The following is a 20311-nucleotide window of genomic DNA, read 5'->3' on the forward strand; positions in this document are numbered from 1 at the left end:
AAGCAATTCTCCTGCCTCAGCCTCCCAAGTAGCTGGGATTACAGGTGTCTGCCACCATGCCCAGCTATTTTTTTTTATTTTTAAAAATTTTTTTAGTAGAGACAGGGTTTTACCATATTGGTCAGGATGGTCTCGAACTCCTGACCTCAGGTGATCCACCCGGCTCGGCCTCCCAAAGTTCTGGGATTACAGGTGTGAGCCACCGCACCCAGCGTGCAGTGACATTTCTAACCCCAAGAAACCCAGGAGAGCCAAGAGACTAACGGGGGGCAATGTGTTTTCACGTGAACTGCATGTGCTCTCCCTCACGCACCGAAACTGCTCATACCAATCAGGTCTCCTTTCCCTGCATACTTGCTCTCTAAACGAAGAGATAGTTCCTTCTCTCCTGTTCTCCTCACGCCCTCTGTCCCTACCTCACTGATACCTCCTCCAACCCTTCCCACCTACCAGGTGCCCAGCCAGAGCCCAGGGCTTACAACAACCTGGCAAAAGTGAGGGACCGTGTCCCCACTTCTTGGGTGAAGCCTAGGAAAGCTAAGGGACTTGCCCCAAATCACATAGTAAATGGCAGAGCTGGGATCTGAAGCCAGGTCCATCTGTCACCAAGTCCAGTGTGCCTTCCATTCTGGCCTAGATGTCACCTTCTTCCCAGAAGGGGCTGAAGCTAAAGTTTGACTAGGGCTGACAATATCTGCAGTTCTCCAGGTGGCCACCAGATGGCTGTGAGGACTCACTTCCAGGTGAGACTTTTTTGCTTGCCTCTTCCGTCTTCACCAGTCCGAGAAATCCCTTGGGGAGGGAGGAATTGGTGGGAAGGGGGTGTTCGTGCATGCGTGCGTGCATGCGTGCGTGCGTGTGTGTCAGTCATAGATAATCTCCACACCTGAGTCCTTTGTCTAAGACCCAAGGGTCTAGGCATCATCAGTGCCCATATTCTTAGCATAGACCCATTCATTCAGCCATTATTTATTGGCAGTTCCCCTGGGCTTAGGGTTTGTTCAGTGAGTGTTAGGGACAGAAAGATGATCTGGCCACATTCCTGCCTTTTCAACTGTCAATAGACATATTTATTGAGCATCTACTATTTCCCAGGCACAGAGGATACAGCAGTGAACAAAAATTCCTGCCATCTTCAGTGAGCTTCAGTTTTATTAACTAATTAATTTAGTTAGTTATTTTGAGACGGAGTCTTGCTCTGTTGCCCAGGCTGGAGTGCAGAGGCGCGACCTCAGCTCACTGCAATCTCTGCCTCCAAGGTTCAAGCAATTCTCCTGCCTCAGCCTCTCGAGTAGCTGGGACTACAGGGGCATGCCACCACGCCTGGCTAATTTTTGTATTTTTTAGTAAAGACAGGGTTTCACCATGTTGGCCAGGCGAGTCTCGAACTCCTGGCCTCAGGTGATCCGTTCGCCTCCCAAAGTGCTGGAATTACAGGCATGAGCCACTGTGCCAGGCCAAGCTTCAGTTTTAATCCAGAGAGATGGACAATCTACAAATAGATCCTTAAAATCTATTCAAGTAGGGAGCTCCTGGGGGCCTCACAGACCAGTGGGACAAACATGTACACAGATGGTCACAACACGGCATAGTAAGGTTACTTAATAAACATCTGGCTGGGCACGGTGGCTCAAGCCCGTAATTCCTGCACTTTGGGAGGCCGAGGTGGGTGGATCACCTGAGGTCAGGCTTTCAAGAGCAGCCTGGCCAATGTGATGAAACTCTGTCTACTAAATATGCAAAACATTAGCTGGGCATGGTGGCAGGCACCTGTAATACCAGCTACTCAGGAGGCTGAGGCAGGAGAATTGCTTGTATCTGGAAGGCGGAGGTTGCAGTGAGCCAAGATCGCCACTGCACTCCAGTCTGAGCAGCAAGAGCAAAACTCTGTCTCAATAAACAAACAAACAAACAAAAACCCCAACATCTATTTAGCCCTTACTGTGCGCAAGGAGTTCACTGAGGAGGGAAGATCAACGTGGTTCCTACCTTCATGAAGCTTACAGCCTAGGAAACAAATGAGTAATTAATTATACATTAGATACATGCTCTGAAGAAAAGAGCAGCTGTTGGGATGTAGAATCACCAGGTGGCCTCTCTTAGGAAGAGAGGTCATGGAGCAAGTCACTTGAAGAGAGAACAGGAGTCTTAAGGAGAGGACATGACAAGTGTAAAGTCCCCAAGAAGAGAAAGCACTGATGGGTGTGAGGACCACAGAGAGGAGGCTAGTGTGTCTGCAGCTAAATCAGCAAAGGGGAGAGGGAGGAGAGGCGAAGTGGGCAGAGGCAAGATCATGTGAGGCAGAAGTGAGTTCTTGGGGGCTCACAGGCCAGTGGGACAAACATGTACACAGATGGTCACAACATGGTACAGTAAGGTTACTTAATAAACAACTGGCTGGGCACAGTAGCTCATGCCTGTAATTCGTGCATTTTGGGAGGCCAAGGCAGGTGGATCACCTGAGGTCAGGATTTCGAGACCAGCCTGGCCAATATGATGAAACCCTGTCTCTACTAAAAATACAAAAAATTAGCCAGGTGTGGTGGCGGGCGCCTGTAATCCCAGATCAGTAAGACAGACGTCATTGGTGGGAAGGAAGTGTTATGATCTGACCTGACACGTTTTCAAAGGGTCACTCTGACTGCTGAGTGCAGAACAGACTGGAATGGGGAGCAGGCCTCCACTAGGAGGCCACTGCAGTCATTCAGGCAAGAGATGGGGAGGGCTCTGAAGTGGAAAAGCAGATGGATTTAGATCTCTAGCTAAGTGCTGCAGCAGCTCAGCCTCATTCTGTGGCAGTCACAGAAGGCTTTCTGCAGGAAGTGGTCTTGTAGTAGTGTCTTGAAGAATTAGTTTGCCAGGCAAATGAAGTCCAGGGTTGAGGCAGACCCTCTAAGAGAGAGAACAGCTAGGATAAAGGAAGAGAGATATAGGGGGGCGGCACTGTTCTATCTTCCTAGAGGGTAGGAAGGTGATGGGAAGCACCCAGGCCAGGATAGAGAGACTTCTAGAGCCAGAAATCAAAGGGTTGTGGAGATCAAGCCATTGTTGAAAAGTTGTTAAGTGGGGCCAGGGATGGTGGCTCACACCTGTAATCCCAGCACTTTGGGACGCCAAGGACATGAGATGTGGACATGAGATGAAATTGCATGTAAAAGCTCTCAAAATGTACATTCTGCTAGTAAGGGGTCAATAATTGCTAGCTATATATTGTCAGTTACAGGTGTGGCAACTGTGAAGTCAGAACTGGCCTGGAGATGATTAAGAGACCTGTTGGCTTTTTAAAAAAATTTTTTAATGGGTGCATAGTGAGTGTATATATTTATTGGCATACATGACCTGTTGGCATGCATGCATGCATGCATTCATTCATTCAAGACAGGGTTTTGCTCTGTCGTGCAATGCCATGATCACAGCTCACTACAGCCTCAAATCCCTGGGCTCAAGCGATCCTCCTGCCTCAGCTGTTGGCTTTTAAATGGGGACTGATGGCAATGGAATGTCCAGGATGACCCCAGGAGAGTGTGGAACAGGGCTGGGGACTAACCTGGGCCACCATCGATTAAGAGATGGTTAGGAGGAGCAGATGGGGGAAGGAGGGGAGAGGAGGGGAGGAGGAAGAGGAAGGAGAGGAAGTGCCCCCTAAGGAGCCTGAGGAGAACCAAAAGAGGTTGGTGCCAGGGTAGGAGTGGTAGCCGTGGGGAAGGCTGCGGAGAGGCCCAGTTGGCCTAGTAATGGTGTCACCCCTGACCTGGCCAGAGGATGTGGTAGGCCGGAGGCAGACACAGCGGATGAAGGGCAGAAGGGAGGCGGGTGGAGGGGTGCAGTGAACAGAGAGGGAGCAACGGAGGTGAGCTTGGGCAACCAGAGGGCATGGGCCAGCTGGGGCCTGGCCCAGCGGTCATGGGGCCTGGGTGGAGGGTGTACCCGACAAAGCGGGGCCTGCACCCAGCCCTAAAGACAGGAAGTGGCCTTGTTTCGAATCCAGATTTTTGCCACTGCCTCTCTCTGTGACCTCGAACGAGTCACTCATCTTGTTTGAGCCTCAGTTTCCTCACCTGTGAAGCAGGGATCAAAGCAGTCTCTACTTACTAGAATTTGCAAGAAGTTGCCCTTGGAGGCACACAGTAACCATGCCAGCCACCAGTCCTCGACCCCGCCTGCTTTAGTCCAAGCCCCGCCCCAGACCCCCGAACTCATCTGGCCGCGAGCACTAGCCACGCCCCCAATTGGCCCCGCCTTCACCTGGCTCCGCCCCGACCGACGAGCCCTGCCCCACCTGCCGCTCCCACTGGCCTCGCCCCCACCTGGCCACGCCCCAGTTGCCCAGGTCTCGCTCCGCACACGCTCAGCGGAGCCCAGTGCCAGAAGGACGCGCACGGCCGCTGTCCGCCGCCTACGGCCCCCGCCCCGGAGCCCATGGAGGCGCCGGGACCCCGCGCCTTGCGGACTGCGCTCTGTGGTGGCTGTTGCTGCCTCCTACTGTGTGCCCAGCTGGCTGTGGCTGGTAACTCGCGGCAGGGTCTGGTTAGGGGCCTGACGGGGGCGGGTGGAGCTTGCACCTCAGCCAGCCGCCTCCCCAGGAGCAGCCTGGGCTTGAGAGGAGGGGGCTTTCTGGACGAGTGCAGGCCTCCAGGGGTGGAAGGGGGGCTCCAGCTCTGTGTGGAGCCCTGTGTGTAAATATAGGCCCCAAGTGTAGGGGCCTAGGGAGCTTCAGGTGGTCTGGGGGAGGTGGCTCCAACTGAATCTGGGAACCCCAGGTGTATGCAAAGGGAGGGGCTCTGGGTGAATGTGGCGAGGCTCTAGGTGTGTGTAGACCTGTTCTGTGGAAGCTACAGGTGTGCGCTGGGGCTTGGGGATCCAGGGGCGAGTGTATGTGAGAGCCCAGATGTGTGCAGAGGGGCGAGGGCCGCCGGAGTGTTGGGTGGGAGGGTGGGCGGGTGCCACAGCTTGGCTTCGAGGAGTTCTCCCTTCCCACTCCACCGCACTACCAGGGAAAGGAGCTCGAGGCTTTGGGCGCGGAGCCCTGATCCGCCTGAACATCTGGCCGGCGGTCCAAGGGGCCTGCAAACAGCTGGAGGTCTGTGAGCACTGCGTGGAGGGAGACAGAGCGCGCAATCTCTCCGGCTGCGTGTGGGAGCAGTGCCGGCCAGAGGAGCCAGGTAGGGAGCTGAGCCCTCCCCAGGTTGAGTACCCCCAGCTCTGAACTCCAAGGACTTGGCCCTCTCCCCAAATCTCCCCCCTGCACCTTCTCCCTCCAGGACACTGTGTGGCTCAAGCTGAGGTGGTCAAGGAAGGTTGTTCCATCTACAACCGCTCAGACGCATGTCCAGGTAAGGGGATTCTTGCGCCTAAGCCAAGTTGCATGGGTCTCCCCAGCCATAGCCTGCCCCCCAGGAGGAAACAGCCTCTCTCAGGGGTGGACTGTGCTCATCAATACCTGGGCCCGGTATCAGTTCTGCCTGTAGCTCACTGAGAAGTCCCCTCCTCTCTCTGCCTGTTTCCTCATCTGAAAATTAGTACAGGTGTGTGGAGGGAATGGGAGTGTTAGCTCTTCTTTTAGTTTAAGGCATAGCAAGGACTTTGGAAGTTCAGCGGGAATGAGAGGGGGTGCTTCCTGGAGGAAGTGGCATCAGTAATGAGCCTGGAAGGTAGAGATGGAGAGAGAGCACATGGTGGTGGAGGGAACTGTGTGACTGGGGCTTGCAAGTATGTTGGATGTCTACAGCAGGGGCAGGGCTGCATCTGAATCGGAAGTTTAGCGGTGAGTGGGGGCTGGGGTCTTGATGGGAGTCGGGGTGGGAAGGCTGCTTTGCTATGGATCCCCTGTCTCCTCAGCTGCTCATCACCACCCCACCTATGAACCGAAGACAGTCACAACAGGTGGGTACTTCCTGGGTACCAGGCAGTGGGAGGAGCATAGGTGCAGGGGAAGACAGCTCTGGGCTCAGGCACTGACATGCTCTGTGACCTCAGCCCTGCACCTTCTCCCTCGGAGCCTGTCTCCGCATCTGTGAAATGGGCTGGATGATGCCTTCCTCAAAGAGTTGCTGTACAGGTTTTATGAGAAGCTGTACGGTGCCCACTTCAGTGTCTGATTCACTGAAGGCAATCAAGAAATGACAGTTCCCATCCCTCCTCTCCATTGCCAGTTCTGGGAACTCAAGGTGACCCCTTGGGACTTGTCCTTGGAGGTGAGGGTGTGCAGCTCGAGTTGCTCAGGAGACATCCTCAGGGGCTGCCTACTGCACCCTCCAGGCCCAGAGAGGGTCACAAGGCGGATTCCTGGCACAGCAGAGGCGAGAACACCACCCCTTGCTTCCCACTCCCTCTCAGGGGCTGGAGGTCACCAGACTTGGCAGGGATGGCTGAAGAGGCCCTTGGTTAATTAAAGCCAGAAACTGATCTCAGAAGCTGAATTATTGATGGCTCAGCTCCTCAGCTGGAGCCCCAGATCAGCCTCATGCAGCTCATTTCTCCCCTCTTCTGCTCCTCATCCCCCAGCTTCCTTCTCTGGGGCTCCCTGAGCGGGAGCTGGGACCATTGTTTGCCCTTCATATTGTCAGACTCCTTCCACCCCTTACACCTTCTGGGAGGTGGACTCAGCTCAGGCTGGGCCCCTTTCCACTGTCCCAGAATGCGCTTCCATCCACCAGCCCTGCCCTGTTCTGGGCACCCAGCCCAGGGCCTGAAATTGAATCCCTGCTGGGAGTGGACAGGTCCCATGGCACAGCTGGGAGCCACCTAGCCATAGCCTGGCAACCATGGCCCTAAGGCTCTACCTTCCATGGGGCAGAGGAAATGGTCAGGGGACCCTGTGTGAGTCTGGCTGTGTCTTGTGAGGTGACTTTCGCCAAGCCTGTCCCTCAGCCCTGTTCCCCCCAACACACGCTGTCCAGTTCTCGCTTACCCACTTAGCAGGGTGACAGTTGGGGCTTCCACTTCTCCCCCTGCTTCTTCCCTCTCTGAGGGCTCTGACGTTGGGTGACACTGGGGTCTTAGGGCTTAGGAGTCCTAAAAAGGGACTACATCATCTGCATCTTGGCTCTGAACCCTGAGGTCCAAGACTGAAAGGAATTCTGAGCGGGGGGTCTGAGGTCTGGCTCTGTCTTCACCCTATTGGCCTAGTGAGGCCCAGGGAGGGTGGGAGTCCAGTCACTGGTCCAAGACACCTATTGGACCATGTGATCATGAGGCCCAGAGAGAATGTGGGTGGCATAAAAGCCACAGAGCAAGCCAGGAGCAGAGCCAGGGCTGGACAGCACCCACCCTCCCCTGCCACTGTTCCTCCCACCAGGCGCTTCCCAGCTGCCTGCAGGATCTGGACTAAACTTCTGAGCCCAGGGTTCAAGGACCCCATATTGAGGACTGGGGCCTCCAGGTTACTTGTGCCAGTTATGGGGGTGGGACTGGGATCCTGGTTCATAGTGACTGCTATGACCCCTGCCCTGCCTCACCCCTGCAGGAAGCCCCCCAGTCCCTGAGGCCCACAGCCCTGGATTTGACGGGGCCAGCTTTCTCGGAGGTGTCGTGCTGGTGTTGAGCCTACAGGCGGTGGCTTTCTTTGTGCTGCGCTTCCTCAAGGCCAAGGACAGCACCTACCAGACGCTGTGAGTACCTGGCCAGCAGTACCTGAGTCCCAGCTCACCTCCTGGTTCCTGTCCCACCGTTCCCCTCCAGTACCCAGGGTGCTGTCTTCTCCATGGGCAAGCCCTCAGGACAGTGACAGCGTGCCCCCTGTGAGCCGCACCCCCTTTGTCTCCTCCAGTTGCGGGGCTTTCTTTGTCAGGTGTTGGCTGGAACCAGGACTCAGCCTGGGCCGGTCTAGGAGCCCAGCTGAGCCCTCCCGTGTCCTTTCCCTTCATGCTGCCAGCAGGGAAGAGAACCAGTAGGTGCCAGCCCAGGCAAGCCTGTGGCCTGCATTTCTGTGGCTGTGGGCAGGAGCTGGGCTGTGTGTCTGGTTGGGTTTTGCTCTGAGAAGGGAAGCTGTGCCTGAGGCCCTGTATGCTGTGTGTGCTGTGTGTGCTGTGGGGCGGGTCGCTGCAGCCTGTGGTAAAGTGTTTGCTCTTCCTCTGCTGCCTTCTCTCGAGGCAGGGGGTCCTTGGCTGGCTGAGGCAGGGTAACCTCCCTGAGTGTCCTCTTTGGCCTCCGCAGAATCTGACCCCCTTGGGCCTGCACTCCATTCTGAGTGGAAAGGAGGATGCAGAGGCTGGCCTCTTGGCCTCCTTATGGGCAAGTGGGGGGCGGGGATGGGTAAAACTCTGGCCACCAGTTTTTGGCTCCTGTCGGCACCAAGCAGGCTCAGTGTCTGATGCCTGACATCTCCTCGTGTCTTGGCCCTGGAACCTGCAGCTGAGAGCATCCCTCAACCGCCTCGTCTCCTCCATCGCCCCTGCTGGGCCCCCCAGCCTGGCACTGTGCCTGCTTCTTTCCACCAACTGGCCTGGGCACTGCCCCCAAATAAAGGAACTCTGCACTGCGCTTCATGTCCTGTGTCTTGGGCTGTGTGTGGATTGGATGGGGTGAGGGTACGGCCATTGTCCTCTTCTTAATGGGAATTCCACGTAGGACTCTTGCTGTTACCTTTTAAAATATTTTCACCTGGCCGGGCGCAGTGACTCACGCCTGTAATCCCAGCACTTTGGGAGGCCGAGGCGGGTGAATCACCTGAGGTCAGGAGGTCAAGACCAGCCTGACCAACATGGTGAAACCCCATATCTACTAAAAATACAAAATTAGCCAGGCGTGGTATTGCACACCTCTAATCCCAGCTACTTAGGAGGCTGAGACAAGAGAATCGCTTGAACCTGGGAGGCGGAGGTTGCGGTGAGCCAAGATTGCGCCATTGCACTCCAGTTCGGGCAACAAGAGTGAAACTCTGTCTCAAAAAAAAAAAAAAAAAAACAAGTTCATCTTTGACACGTGCTTAACCCCCACCCCCTGCCCCTTTACAGATGAGAGACTCAGGTAAGTACACACGGAGTATGGAGACTCAGGTAAGTACACATGCTTAAGTCATACAGCTGGACAGGACAGGGCTGGGGTTTCAGTTCAGGCTTTTCTGGGCTGGGTGTCGTAGTTCATGCCTAAAATCCCAGCACTTTGGGAGGCTGAGGCGGGCAGATCGTTTGAGTCCAGGAGACCAGCCTGGGCAACATAGTTGAGACCCCATCAATAAAAAAGAAAAGGAAAATAAAAATAAAGAATAAAATGAATTCAGGCTTTTCTGACTCCAGAGTGAGCAGAACAGCATTCCAGAGGCATCTCCAGGCTTGCTCAGCCTCCAAAAATTAGGTCTCTGTCCCAGTGCCAAGGTGGAAAGGGCCCCGGGGACTCCAAGCAGCCATTTCTGGCCTTCCTCTCTCAGGCTCTCCTGGGAAGCCCTGCCTTCTGTCCTCAGACACCGAAGTCTTCCCTGATGGTAACATCTCCCACGGATGGGTACTTGTCAGGAGCCAGGCATGTAGCTGCGAATCTTATCACTTTTTATTTTATTTTATTTTTTCTTTTCTTTTATTTCTTTTATTTATTTATTTATTTAATTTATTCTGAGACAGAGCCTCACTGTGTCACCAGGCTAGAGTAGGGTGGCAAGATCTTGGCTCACTGCAACCTCCACCTCCCCCTGCCAACCACAATCCACCTCTTCACCCCTCCCTCGAACCCTCACTTCCGCCAAAGCTTCCAGCCTCTGGAAATCAGCCTCCCCTTTGTGCACTCCCCGCTGGCCTCCTAGAGCCCCTGCTGCTTCCCCTCTATGGGATATGATAACATCCCATCTGCCTTGCCTTCTCTCTTCTCCAGCCTTCTGCCTAAGCAGCTCCTCCTGCCTGGGTCACCCTGCCCTTGTTTCTCCCCCAGCACGAGTTTTCTTCTTCACCCTCCTCCTTTATTGGAAGCTTTCTTTTTCTTGCAAAAGTAGTAAATGCCTGTGAGGGTTTGAAAAAGAACTATACAGAAGTTTATATGAAGAGTGAGAACTGGGCTGGATGTGGTGGCTCATGCTTGTAATCATAGCACTTTGGGAGGCCGAGGCAGCAGGATTGCTTGAGCGCAGGAGTTGGAGACCAGCCTGGGCAGCATGGTGAAACCCCATCTCTACTAAAAATACAAAAATTAGCTGGGTGTGGTGGTGCACACCTGTGGTCCCAAGTACTCAGGAAGCTGAGGCGGGAGGATCACTTGGGCCTGAGAGGTCCAGGCTGCAGTGAGCCAAGATCATGCCACTGCACTCCAGCCTGGGTGACAGAGTGAGACCCTATATATATATTTAAAAAAAAAAAAAACTGGCCAGGAGGTGCAGTGGCTCGCACCTGTCATCTCAGCGCTTTGGGAGACTGAGGTGGGGTGATTGTTTGAAGCCAGGAGTTTGAGACCAGACAGGGCAATATAGGGAGAACCCATCTCTACAAAAAATAAAAATGTAGGCTGGGCGCAGTGGCTCACACCTGTAATCCCAGCACTTTGGGAGGCCAAGGCAGGTGGATCACTTGAGGTCAGGAGTTTGAGACCAGCCAGACCAACATAGTGAAACCCCATCTCTACTAAAAATACAAAAATTAGCTCGGCATGGTGGTATGCACCTGTAATCCCAGCTGCTTGGGAAACTGAGGCAGGAGACTCGCTTGAATCCAGGAGGCAGAGGTTGCAGTGAGCCGAGATCGAGTCATTGCACTCCAGCCTGGGCAACACAGCAAGACTCTGTCTCAAAATAAATAAATAAAACAAAAATAAAAATTCAGCGCAGTGTGGTGGCTCTGTCTGGAGTTCCAGCTACCTGGGAGAATGAGGTGGGAGGACTGCTTGAGTCCAGGAGGTCGGGGCTGCAGTGAGTTACGATGGCACCACCGCACTCTAGCCTATGTGAGAGAGTGAGAGCCTGTCTCCGAAAAAAAAAAAAAAAAATGAGAACCACCTCTTCCCTGGTCCTACTCTCCAGAAATAACCACAGTTCACAAGGTCCGTGTCAGAACTTTTTCTGTGAATTTACTATACACACACACACACACACACCTCTAGCATTTTAAAAATACAAAGTGGGATAATACAACACTGTGCATACTGTTTTGCGTTTTTGCCCCTCTCATTTTAGATCAGATTCACCCTATGAGTTGTCTGAATGGTCCTATCAGTGAATCCCATGTGAATCCCACCTGTGGCTGGTTGGGTCATTTCCACGTTGACGCTTACAAACAGCACCGTGGTAAACAGGCTTATCTGCAGATCTTGGCACACTCGTGGGACAGTGGGGAAGACAGATTCCTAGAACTGGAATTGCAATCTCAGGGCATCCGTCTCGCTAACACATCCTATCAGGCAAACACAGCCTCCACTTCCCCTGACACCTCTTGCACCTCAGCCCTCCCCACAAGCACCGGGGAGGTGCAGAGGAGGCCTTGAGGGAGGGTTTGCTGAATGAGTGAATGAATGAGCCGTTCCTCTCCTCCCTTATCACCTGAGGTCCCTCTCCAGCTCAGGCCTCATCTTTCACATCTGGACCCTGGCTGCTGCGTCATCCCTGGCCTCCTGGCCTCCCGGCCTCCAGGCCTTCCTACAAGCGCTTCCTGCTCGATTGGCCTACATTAGCAGCTGTTTCCCAAGCCTCATGGGACTCAAGGTTGAGCATGGAGTCACTTTCTTTCTTTTCTTGTTTTTTGAGATGGAGTTTTTGCTCTTTTGCTCAGGCTGGAGCGCAGTGGTGCAATCTCGGCTCACTGCAACCTCTGCCTTTCGGTTTCAAGTGATTCTCTTTCCTCAGTCTCCCAAGTAGCTGGGATTACAGGTGCATGCCACCAAGCCTGGCTGATTTTTTTATTTTTAGTAGAGACGGGATTTTATCATGTTAATCAGGCTGGTCTCGAACCCCCGACCTCAGGTGATCTGCCTGCCTTGGACTCCCAAAGTCCTGGGATTATAAGCATGAGCCACCACAGCCAGCCAGAATCACTTTCTTTCTTTTTTTTTTTTTTGAGATGGAGTCTTGCTCTGTCACCCGGGCTGGAGTGCAGTGGCCGGATCTCAGCTCACTGCAAGCTCCGCCTCCCGGGTTTAGGCCATTCTCCTGCCTCAGCCTCCGGAGTAGCTGGGACTACAGGCGCCCACCACCTCGCCCGGCTAGTTTTTTGTAATTTTAGTAGAGACGGGGTTTCACCGTGTTAGCCCGGATGGTCTCGATCTCCTGACCTCGTGATCCGCCCGTCTCAGCCTCCCAAAGTGCTGGGATTACAGGCTTGAGCCATCGCGCCCGGCCAGAATCACTTTCTTAATGGTGCTTTTCACTGGGGGGGCATGGGGCTTGGGTAAAACTCTGTGGCTCTCAGCATATAAGTGGCCAAGAGAACAGAAGTCATGTCCCATCCCTGGGCCTCAGTTTCTCTTTCCTTATTCATTTAACTATTTTTTATTGAGCACCCATTTTGTACCAGGCCCATAACGCAATAATAAGGATTAATAGCAAGTCCGTGTAAGGATCGGAGGTGCAGTCAGTATGACTCTGGAATGCAGTAGATGCCCAGTAAATGGTAGCAGTTGTCACTATTCATAGCATTGACAAGGATCGGGGAAGGATTCCCAGTGGAGATGGCTGTAGAGCTAGACCTTCATGGACAGATGGGCCTTCATAGGTAGAGATGACTGTGAATGTAGAGGTCTAGAGAGATGGCTGGGGAGCCCTGGAAGCCAGGATCAGAAGTTGGACTCCTTCAGCGTGTGGTGGCTCACGCCTGTAATCCTAGCACTTTGGGAGGCCGAGGTGGGTGGATCACCTAAGGTCAGGAGTTCGAGACCAGCCTGGCCAACATGGTGAAACTCCATCTATGCTAAAAAAAAAAAAATACAAAACATTACCTGGGCATGGTGATGGGCGCCCATAATCCCAGCTACTCAGGAGGCTGAGGCAGGAGAATCACTTGAACCCAGGAGGCAGAGGTTGCATTGGTTGCAGTGACCTGAGATTACACCGTTGCCCTCCAGCCTGGGTAACAGGAGTGAAACTCCATCTCAAAAAAAAAAAAAGAAAGAAGAAAAGATGTTGGACTCCATCCTGGTTGGATAGGGCAGGGATAATGCCCTTTCTCTCTGGGGTTGAGGGAGGAAATACTCCCACCCCCCGCTGGCTCCAGTCTGGGTGGGGTGTCCCTGGGGGACAATGGAAGGAAGTCTTACTTCATGTCCTCCCACCAGCCTGGCTGCCTTATAATCTGGCATCCTTCCCCTGGTGGCCCCAGCAAGATGGGTCTACTGTGGATCCTGCCTTCCCTGTGGCTCCTCCTGCTTGGGGGGCCTGCCTGCCTGAAGACCCAGGAACACCCCAGCTGCCCAGGTAGGCACCTAGGGTGCCCTCCTCACCAACCCACTCCTCATTCCCTCACTGGGTGTCCCTCCACCAAGGCTCATCAACCGCAAGGAGTAGGATGGAAGTTTCATAATCTGGGCTCTGCATGTAAATATATGCAAATAGATGCAAAGCATGTGAAACCTTGCCAGCTCAGGAGACAAGCATCCTGACAGAGGGAATCTGGGAGACAGGAAGAGAACTGAAGAGGGGTCTGGAAGAGACAGTCTACCCTGTGCCCGCCCGGCCTGTGTCTCCCTGTAGGACCCAGGGAACTGGAAGCCAGCAAAGTTGTCCTCCTGCCCAGTTGTCCCGGAGCTCCAGGAAGTCCTGGGGAGAAGGGGGCCCCAGGTCCTCAAGGTGAGAGAGGCTGGGGAGCGGGCTGGGATCTTGGGAACAGGGAAGGCAGGAATGCAGCAATTTTTGTCTGTGCTGAGGGGCCATGACAAAGAAGCAAGGAACCTACTCTGTGCCAGCTCCAGGCTGGGCACCTGGCATCCTAAGATCAACTCTGCCAGCTAGGTGGTTTCATCCCCATTCTGCTGAGGAGGAAAGGGAGGTTCAGAGAGGATAAGATATTTGCCCACAATCACAAAGTGAGTGAAGGGTGAAACTGGGATTTGAACCTCTGGCTCCAAGTCTCTTGTTTCTTTTTGGTCTGGCGCATGGGGTGGGACTCAGGGCATCTCTGCCTTTGAGATTTCAGGGCAACCTGGACCACCAGGCAAGATGGGCCCCAAGGGTGAGCCAGGTGAGTAAGTGGGGCTGGAGACCTCCCTGCTTTCTTTGCACCGTCTCTGGACTCTAGGGTAGGATCTCTGCTTGACTGCTGCGCCTATGACGGCTCTCTCACAGGGGAATGGATGGCTGGGAGGAGTGGGAAGGATTTGGAAAAGAGCCTGGGTACCAGCTCTGCTGGTGGCTCAGCGCTGGGGTGCTGAGACATCAGAGCCAACACTCATCTTTCCTCTGGGGCAGGAGATCCAGCAAACCTGCTTCGGTGCCAGAAAGGTGAGGCAGCCCTTGCAGGAGGTGGGAACTTGGGATCACATGGTGTTGGGTGTTGGCAGACCCCCAAGTGTGGCCAAGCCCCTCCCCACAGCCTCCTTAGAACCCCTCTTCAGGGACCTGAAGGAGCCAAGAGGATCCCTGGGGCCCCATACTTGTTCCAGTGCCTGGGGGTGGGGGTCAGGGAATAACCTGGGAACCACCCCCTGAGTCCATCTTCCCTTTCCCAGGCCCCAGAAACTGCCGGGAGCTGTTGAGCCAGGGCGCCACCTTGAGCGGCTGGTACCATCTGTGCCTACCTGAGGGCAGGGCCCTCCCAGTCTTTTGTGACATGGACACGGAGGAGGGTGGCTGGCTGGTGAGTGTCTGAGAAATGGGCTAACAGGCCAGGCCCAGTGGTCACTTCTCCTCCTTGGCCCCTAGGGGAGCCAGAGCCCACCATAGCAAGGCATTTCCTAGAGGAATTCACTGACAAATGTTTAGTGAACCCCCAATGGGACCTGAAGAAGTATGAGGGCTTCACAGAGGAGGTGCCATTTGAAAGGACCTTGAGTCGGGTGCAGTAGAAGGTGCCTGTAACCCCAGCAACTCAGGAGGCTGAGGCAGGAGAATTGCTTGAACCAAGGAGGCGGAGGTTACAGTGAGCCAGTGAGCCGAGATTTTGCCATTGTACTCCAGCCTGGGCGACAAGAGTGAAACTCTGTCTCAAAAAAAAAAAAAAAAAAAAAAAAAAAGAGTGTGGAGGGGCATTCCAGCTAGAAGTAAAGATAAACTCAGGGAGGCAGCAGAGTACAAGAAGGTTTGCAGGGAACGCGTGAGTGAGCTGAGAGCAGGCGTGGGTGTCGGCTAAAGTCTGCTGGCACTGAAGGAGCGTGGATTGAGGACCTCTGTAAGGGCCAGTTCATGGAAGGCACTAAATGATCAACTTAAGTGCGCAGGGTGCCCAGGCGCAGTGGCTGGCTGGATGCGGTGGCTCACACCTGTAATCCCAGCACCCTGGGAGGCAGAGGTGTGCGGATCACCTGAGGTCAAGAGTTCGAGATCAGCTTGGCCAACATGGTGAAACCCAGTCTTTACTAAAAATATAAAAATTAGCCGGGCGTGGTGGTGGGCACCTGTAATTCCAGTTATTCAGGAGGCTGAGGTGGGAGAACTGCTTGAACCCAGGAGCTGGTGGTTGCAGTGAGCCAAAACTGAGTCACTGCACTCCAGCCTGGGCAAGGGAGTGAGACTCTGTCTTTAAAAAAAAAAAAAGCCGGGCGCGGTGGCTCAAACCTGTAATCCCAGCACTTTGGGAGGCTGAGATGGGTGGATCACGAGGTCAGGAGATCGAGACCATCCTGGCTAACACGGTGAAACCCCATCTCCACTAAAAAAATACAAAAAAAAACAAAAAACAAAAAAACTAGCCGGGCGAGGTGGCAGGCACTTGTAGTCCCAGCTACTGAGGCAGGAGAATGGTGTAAACTTGGGAGGCGGAGCTTGCAGTGAGCTGAGATCCGGCCACTGTACTCCAGCCTAGGCGGCAGAGCGAGACTCTGTCTCAAAAAAAAAAGAAGAAGAAGTGTGCAGGGCAATGGGTAGCCCCAAGAGAGTTTTAAGCAGGGGAGGGGCCAAGTAGAACTTCTGTTTTAAAAAGATGATTTGGGCTACACTGTGAAAGATGCACTGCACTGGGGGACCGGTGAAGGCAGGGACGTGGTTTAGGAAGACAGCAGGGAGCCCGGCAGTAAAGACAGTGGAGCAGGCCTGACGCAGTGGCTCACGCCTGTAATCCCAGCACTTTGGGAGGCTGAGGTGGGCGGATTGCCTGAGCTCAGGAGTTCAAGACCAGCCTGGGCAACATAGTGAAACCCCGTCTCTACTAAAAGTACAAAAAATTAGCTGGGCATGGTGAAGGTGCCTGTAATCCCAGCTACGCAGGAAGCTAAGGCAGGAGAATTGCTTGAACCAGGGAGACGGAGGTTGCAGTGAGCCGAGATCATGCCACTGCACTCCAGCCTGGTGACAGAGCGAGACTCTAGCTCAAAAAAATAAATAAATAAGACAGTGGAGCAATGGAAATAGAGGTACTTAGGTTGAAAACTCTACAGGGCCTGGGGCCTGCTTGTCTTGGAGGGGGAGGTGGAAGACATCAGGGTAAGGCCAGGGGTCCAACTTGGGCTGTGGGGGTGGCCTCTCTAATTTAAATATCTTGGTTCTTTTTTTTTTTTTTTCCGAGATGGAGTCTTGCTCTGCCACCCAGGCTGGAGTGCAGTGGTGTGATCTCGGCTCACTGCAACCTCCACCTCCCAGGTTCAAGCAGTTCTCCTGCCTTAGCCTCCCAAGTAGCTGGGATTATAGGCGCATGCCACCACACCCAGCTAATTGTTTTTGTATTTTTAATAGAGATGGGATTTCACTATGTTGGCCAGGCTGATTTCAAACTCCTGACCTCAAGTGATCTGCCCGCCTGGGCCTCCCAAAGTGCTGGGATTACAGGTATGAGCCATCGCGCCTGGCCAAATATATTGGTTCTTATAGTAAATGAAATTGGGTTATTTTGACTGACTCCCAGCAGTGCTGGCCATCTCCTGAGGGTGGGGACAGTGTTTCTGTCAATTCAGTCTTCCCAGGGCTTGCAAGCCTGTGACATGAAGTTGAGTGTCAGTGAAAACTAATAAGGGAATGTAGAGTTCATAGAAATATTCAAAGCTGACTTGAAGGATCCCTATTTTATCGACAGGCCCCAATCCAAAGAGAGAGGGGTATCCACCCACCCCTCACAGTTCCTGCACCCTCAGCAGCTGGTGCCCAGCCTGGAATAATAGCTGCTGTACACCCCCACCCCCCGCCGGCTAGGTGTTTCAGAGGCGCCAGGATGGTTCTGTGGATTTCTTCCGCCCTTGGTCCTCCTACAAAGCAGGTTTTGGGAACCAAGAGTCTGAATTCTGGCTGGGAAATGAGAATTTGCACCAGCTTACTCTCCAGGGTGAGTTCCCAGCAGGGACCTGGAGTTTGGGGGTTACTGTCTGCCATCCTGAATCCCTGCCCCACTCCCAAGATCTGAGGGTTCCTCCATCCTTGCCTCCCCTTCCTTCCAGGTACCTGGGAGCTGCGGGTAGAGCTCGAAGACTTTAATGGCAACCGTACTTTCGCCCACTATGCGACCTTCCGCCTCCTCGGTGAGGTAGACCACTACCAGCTGGTGCTGGGCAAGTTCTCAGAGGGCACTGCAGGTGAGTGAGCCTAAGGGCAGCAGAGGAAGGAGGCCGGATCCTTTCCCAGTGCTGCCACTGCCCCCATGAATGACTCAGGGCAATCCTGTCTCCTCTGTGGGCCTTAGTTTCTGCATCTGAGAAATGGCAACTACGAAACAGGATGGTGCAACAGTGAAGAATTTGGGCTCTTGGAGGCAAACAGACCTGAGTTTGAATCCATCTCTGCCACTTAGTACCTATGTGACCTTGGGCAAGTCCTACCCCTCTACTGAGCCTCAGTTTCCTCCTCTATAAAATGGGCAGGGAGGCCGGGCACGGTGGCTCATGCCTGTAACCCTAGCACTCTGGGAGGCCGAGACGGGCAGATCACGTGAGGTCAGGAGTTCAAACTCAACCTGGCCAATATGGTGAAACCCTGTCTCTACTAAAAATACAAAAAAAAAAAAAAAAAAAAAATTAGCCGGGTGTGGTGGCAAGTGCTTATAATCCCAGCTACTCAGGAGGCTGAGGCATGAGAATTGCTTAAACCTGGGAGGCGGAGGTGTGGTGGCAGGTGCTTATAATTCCAGCTACTCAGGAGGCTGAGGCATGAGAATTGCTTAAACCTGGGAGGCGGAGGTTGCAGTGAGCCCAGAGAGTACCACTGCACTCCAGCCTGGGCGACAGAGCGAGACTCCATCTCAAAAAAATAAAAAAAGAAGAAAAAAGGGCAGGGAGGCAAGGAGGAGGTTTTGGGTGCCGCCTGAGGCTCTGTTGAATGTTAGCACTCTCTGCTTTGGAAGAGGAACCAGGGAAGTCTTCTTTTAGAGAAACAGTGACTGCTGGGGAGAGATTTAAAAGAGGGGAAGTGGTTATGAGGGAGTGCCTCAGGGAACCACCTTTCCTGACCAGGCACCTAAGAGGTTCCTCCCAGCTTTTCCTAGCAGAGTTGCTCAGACTGGATGGGAGCTGAGAGAAGACAAAGGAGCTAGAGGGAGGCTGGGGATTCTGGAGGGGGTAAGATGGGAGGAAAAGTTGGGAGTTTTGGAGCCAGACAGTCCCGAGTTCAAGTCCTGCTGCTGCTTCGACTAGCCGAGTGACCCTGAGCAAACAACCTGGCCCCTTGGTGTTGCTTGTGGGGACTGATACAATTCAACTCGTAGCTGCTTTGAGACTCCCATGGGATTATATCTCCAAAGGTGCCAGGCATGGTGCTGGGCACCAAGGTGCTTTCCATCCCCTCCCTGCCAGGGGATTCCCTGAGCTTCCACAGTGGGAAGCCCTTCACCACCTATGACGCTGACCACGATTCAAGCGGGAGCAACTGTGCTGTGATTGTCCACGGCGCCTGGTGGTATGGATCCTGTTACCGATCAAATCTCAATGGTCGCTACGCAATGTCTGAGGCTGCCGCTCACAAATAAGGCATTGACTGGGCCTCAGGCCGTGGTGTGGGCCACCCCTACCGCAGGGTTCGGATGATGCTTCGATAGGGCCCTCTGGCAGCCATTGCCCTTATCTCTCCTGTGCAGCTTCCGGATCCTCAGCCACTTTGCCTTTGCCAACCACCTCTGCTTGCCTGTCCACATTTAAAAATAAAATCATTTTAGCTCTTTCAAGACTCTTTCAGTTACTGGGAAAAACCCTAGAGGGCAGAGCAGGGACACAAGTTTCAGCTCCTTTCAGGGAAGAATTTCCTTCCAGTCAGGAAGATGGAAAGGACAGCCTCTAAAGCAGTGAGGCTTCTCTCTCTGGAGGTGTGCAAGACAAGGCCAGAGGGGCATATAGTGGAAGGACTGGAGGAGATTCAAGCTCCATTGACAATTTCCCAAGGCCCTCTGTGTCCTGCAAGTGGATGGCTTTGTGGCAGGAATTGCACAATTGCACAGTTTTTTTTTTTTTTTTTTTTTTTTGAGATGGAGTCTCGGTCTGTCGCCCCGCATAGGTTGGAGTGCAATGGCACGATCTTCACTCACTGCAACTTCCGGCTCCTGGGTTTAAGCCATTCTCCTGCTTCAGCCTCCCACGTAGCTGGGATTACAGGCACATGCCACCACGCCCTGCTCCTTTTTTTTGTATTTTTAGTAGAGACGGGGTTTCACCATGTTGGCCAGGCTGATCTCAAACTCCTGACCTCATGATCCACCCGTCTTGGCCTCCCAAAGTGGGATTCCAGGTGTGAGCCACCACCCCGGCTGGGAATTGCACAGCTTTCTCAGCCTGTCAGTTGCTCATGCTTGTCCCCTGTAAGTTGTCTGTTTTCCACTCCAGCCTCTGTTGCAGGCCAAGTTCTCAAACTCTGCCACTTCCTGCCTGTCCCATTGGGTGCTACTTCAAATCCAAGGTCAAACCAAGGAAGGTACATTTTTCTTCCACAAGGCAACAGGGCAATGAAAAAGCCATTGAGTAGCATTTAAGCAGTTTATTTGCCCAAAGCCACGTTCTAGTAAGTGGCAGAATTAAATAGTTAAGAGCCTGACAGGCGGTCCTGGGTTTGCACCCTGCTCTGTCATGTGCTGAGTGATCTTGGAGAAGTTATTCAACTTAAGTCCCCATTTCTTGATTTCAGGGTCCACTGAGGCTTATACCAGGTTGCTGCCTCACCAAGAAAGTTGGGGATTCTTGGGGATTTGAAGCTGAGAAGCTGTTGTAGTGCAAAGGGCTGGGGTTGACTCCTTCAAGGGGTGGCTAAAGAAATGTTTAAGAGTGGGAAGTGCTGTAATCCCAGCACTTTGGGAGGCCGAGACGGGCGGATCACAAGGTCAGGAGATCGAGACCATCCTGGCTAACA

At 53.5% G+C, this 20311-nt stretch overlaps 2 protein-coding genes across 3 annotated transcripts; both read left to right on the plus strand.

The window, feature by feature from the left end:
• Positions 1 to 4348: 4348 nt before the first annotated feature.
• Positions 4349 to 8480, plus strand: CD164L2 (CD164 molecule like 2). Its single transcript, XM_023219868.1, has 6 exons — positions 4349 to 4507; positions 4995 to 5162; positions 5262 to 5333; positions 5839 to 5883; positions 7466 to 7610; positions 8155 to 8480. The coding sequence occupies exons 1-6, from the start codon at positions 4420 to 4422 to the stop codon at positions 8159 to 8161; spliced, it is 525 nt and encodes a 174-aa protein (XP_023075636.1). The 5' UTR covers positions 4349 to 4419; the 3' UTR covers positions 8162 to 8480.
• Positions 8481 to 13230: 4750 nt separating this feature from the next.
• On the plus strand, positions 13231 to 19008 carry FCN3 (ficolin 3). Of its 2 annotated transcripts, XM_026449392.1 has the most exons (8): positions 13231 to 13321; positions 13598 to 13693; positions 14040 to 14084; positions 14312 to 14344; positions 14572 to 14699; positions 17183 to 17312; positions 17425 to 17559; positions 18772 to 19008. In XM_026449392.1, the coding sequence occupies exons 1-8, from the start codon at positions 13231 to 13233 to the stop codon at positions 18942 to 18944; spliced, it is 831 nt and encodes a 276-aa protein (XP_026305177.1). In that variant the 3' UTR covers positions 18945 to 19008. The 2 variants fall into 2 exon arrangements, with proteins under 2 accessions (XP_026305177.1, XP_026305178.1); XM_026449393.1 differs by lacking the exon at positions 14312 to 14344.
• The last annotated feature ends 1303 nt before the right edge of the window (positions 19009 to 20311 follow it).

Source organism: Piliocolobus tephrosceles, chromosome 1, assembly GCF_002776525.5.
Source record: "Piliocolobus tephrosceles isolate RC106 chromosome 1, ASM277652v3, whole genome shotgun sequence".
NCBI lineage: Eukaryota > Metazoa > Chordata > Mammalia > Primates > Cercopithecidae > Piliocolobus > Piliocolobus tephrosceles.

Coding starts and splice junctions, on each gene's coding strand:
- CD164L2 (XM_023219868.1), top strand. CDS start 4,420: ATGGAGGCGCCGGGACCCCGCGCCTTGCGGACTGCGCTCTGTGGTGGC. Junction 4,508..4,994: donor TGCCCAGCTGGCTGTGGCTG/GTAACTCGCGGC, acceptor CCGCACTACCAG/GGAAAGGAGCTCGAGGCTTT. Junction 5,163..5,261: donor GTGCCGGCCAGAGGAGCCAG/GTAGGGAGCTGA, acceptor TTCTCCCTCCAG/GACACTGTGTGGCTCAAGCT.
- FCN3 (XM_026449392.1), top strand. CDS start 13,231: ATGGGTCTACTGTGGATCCTGCCTTCCCTGTGGCTCCTCCTGCTTGGG. Junction 14,345..14,571: donor CCTGCTTCGGTGCCAGAAAG/GTGAGGCAGCCC, acceptor TCCCTTTCCCAG/GCCCCAGAAACTGCCGGGAG. Junction 14,700..17,182: donor CGGAGGAGGGTGGCTGGCTG/GTGAGTGTCTGA, acceptor CCCGCCGGCTAG/GTGTTTCAGAGGCGCCAGGA.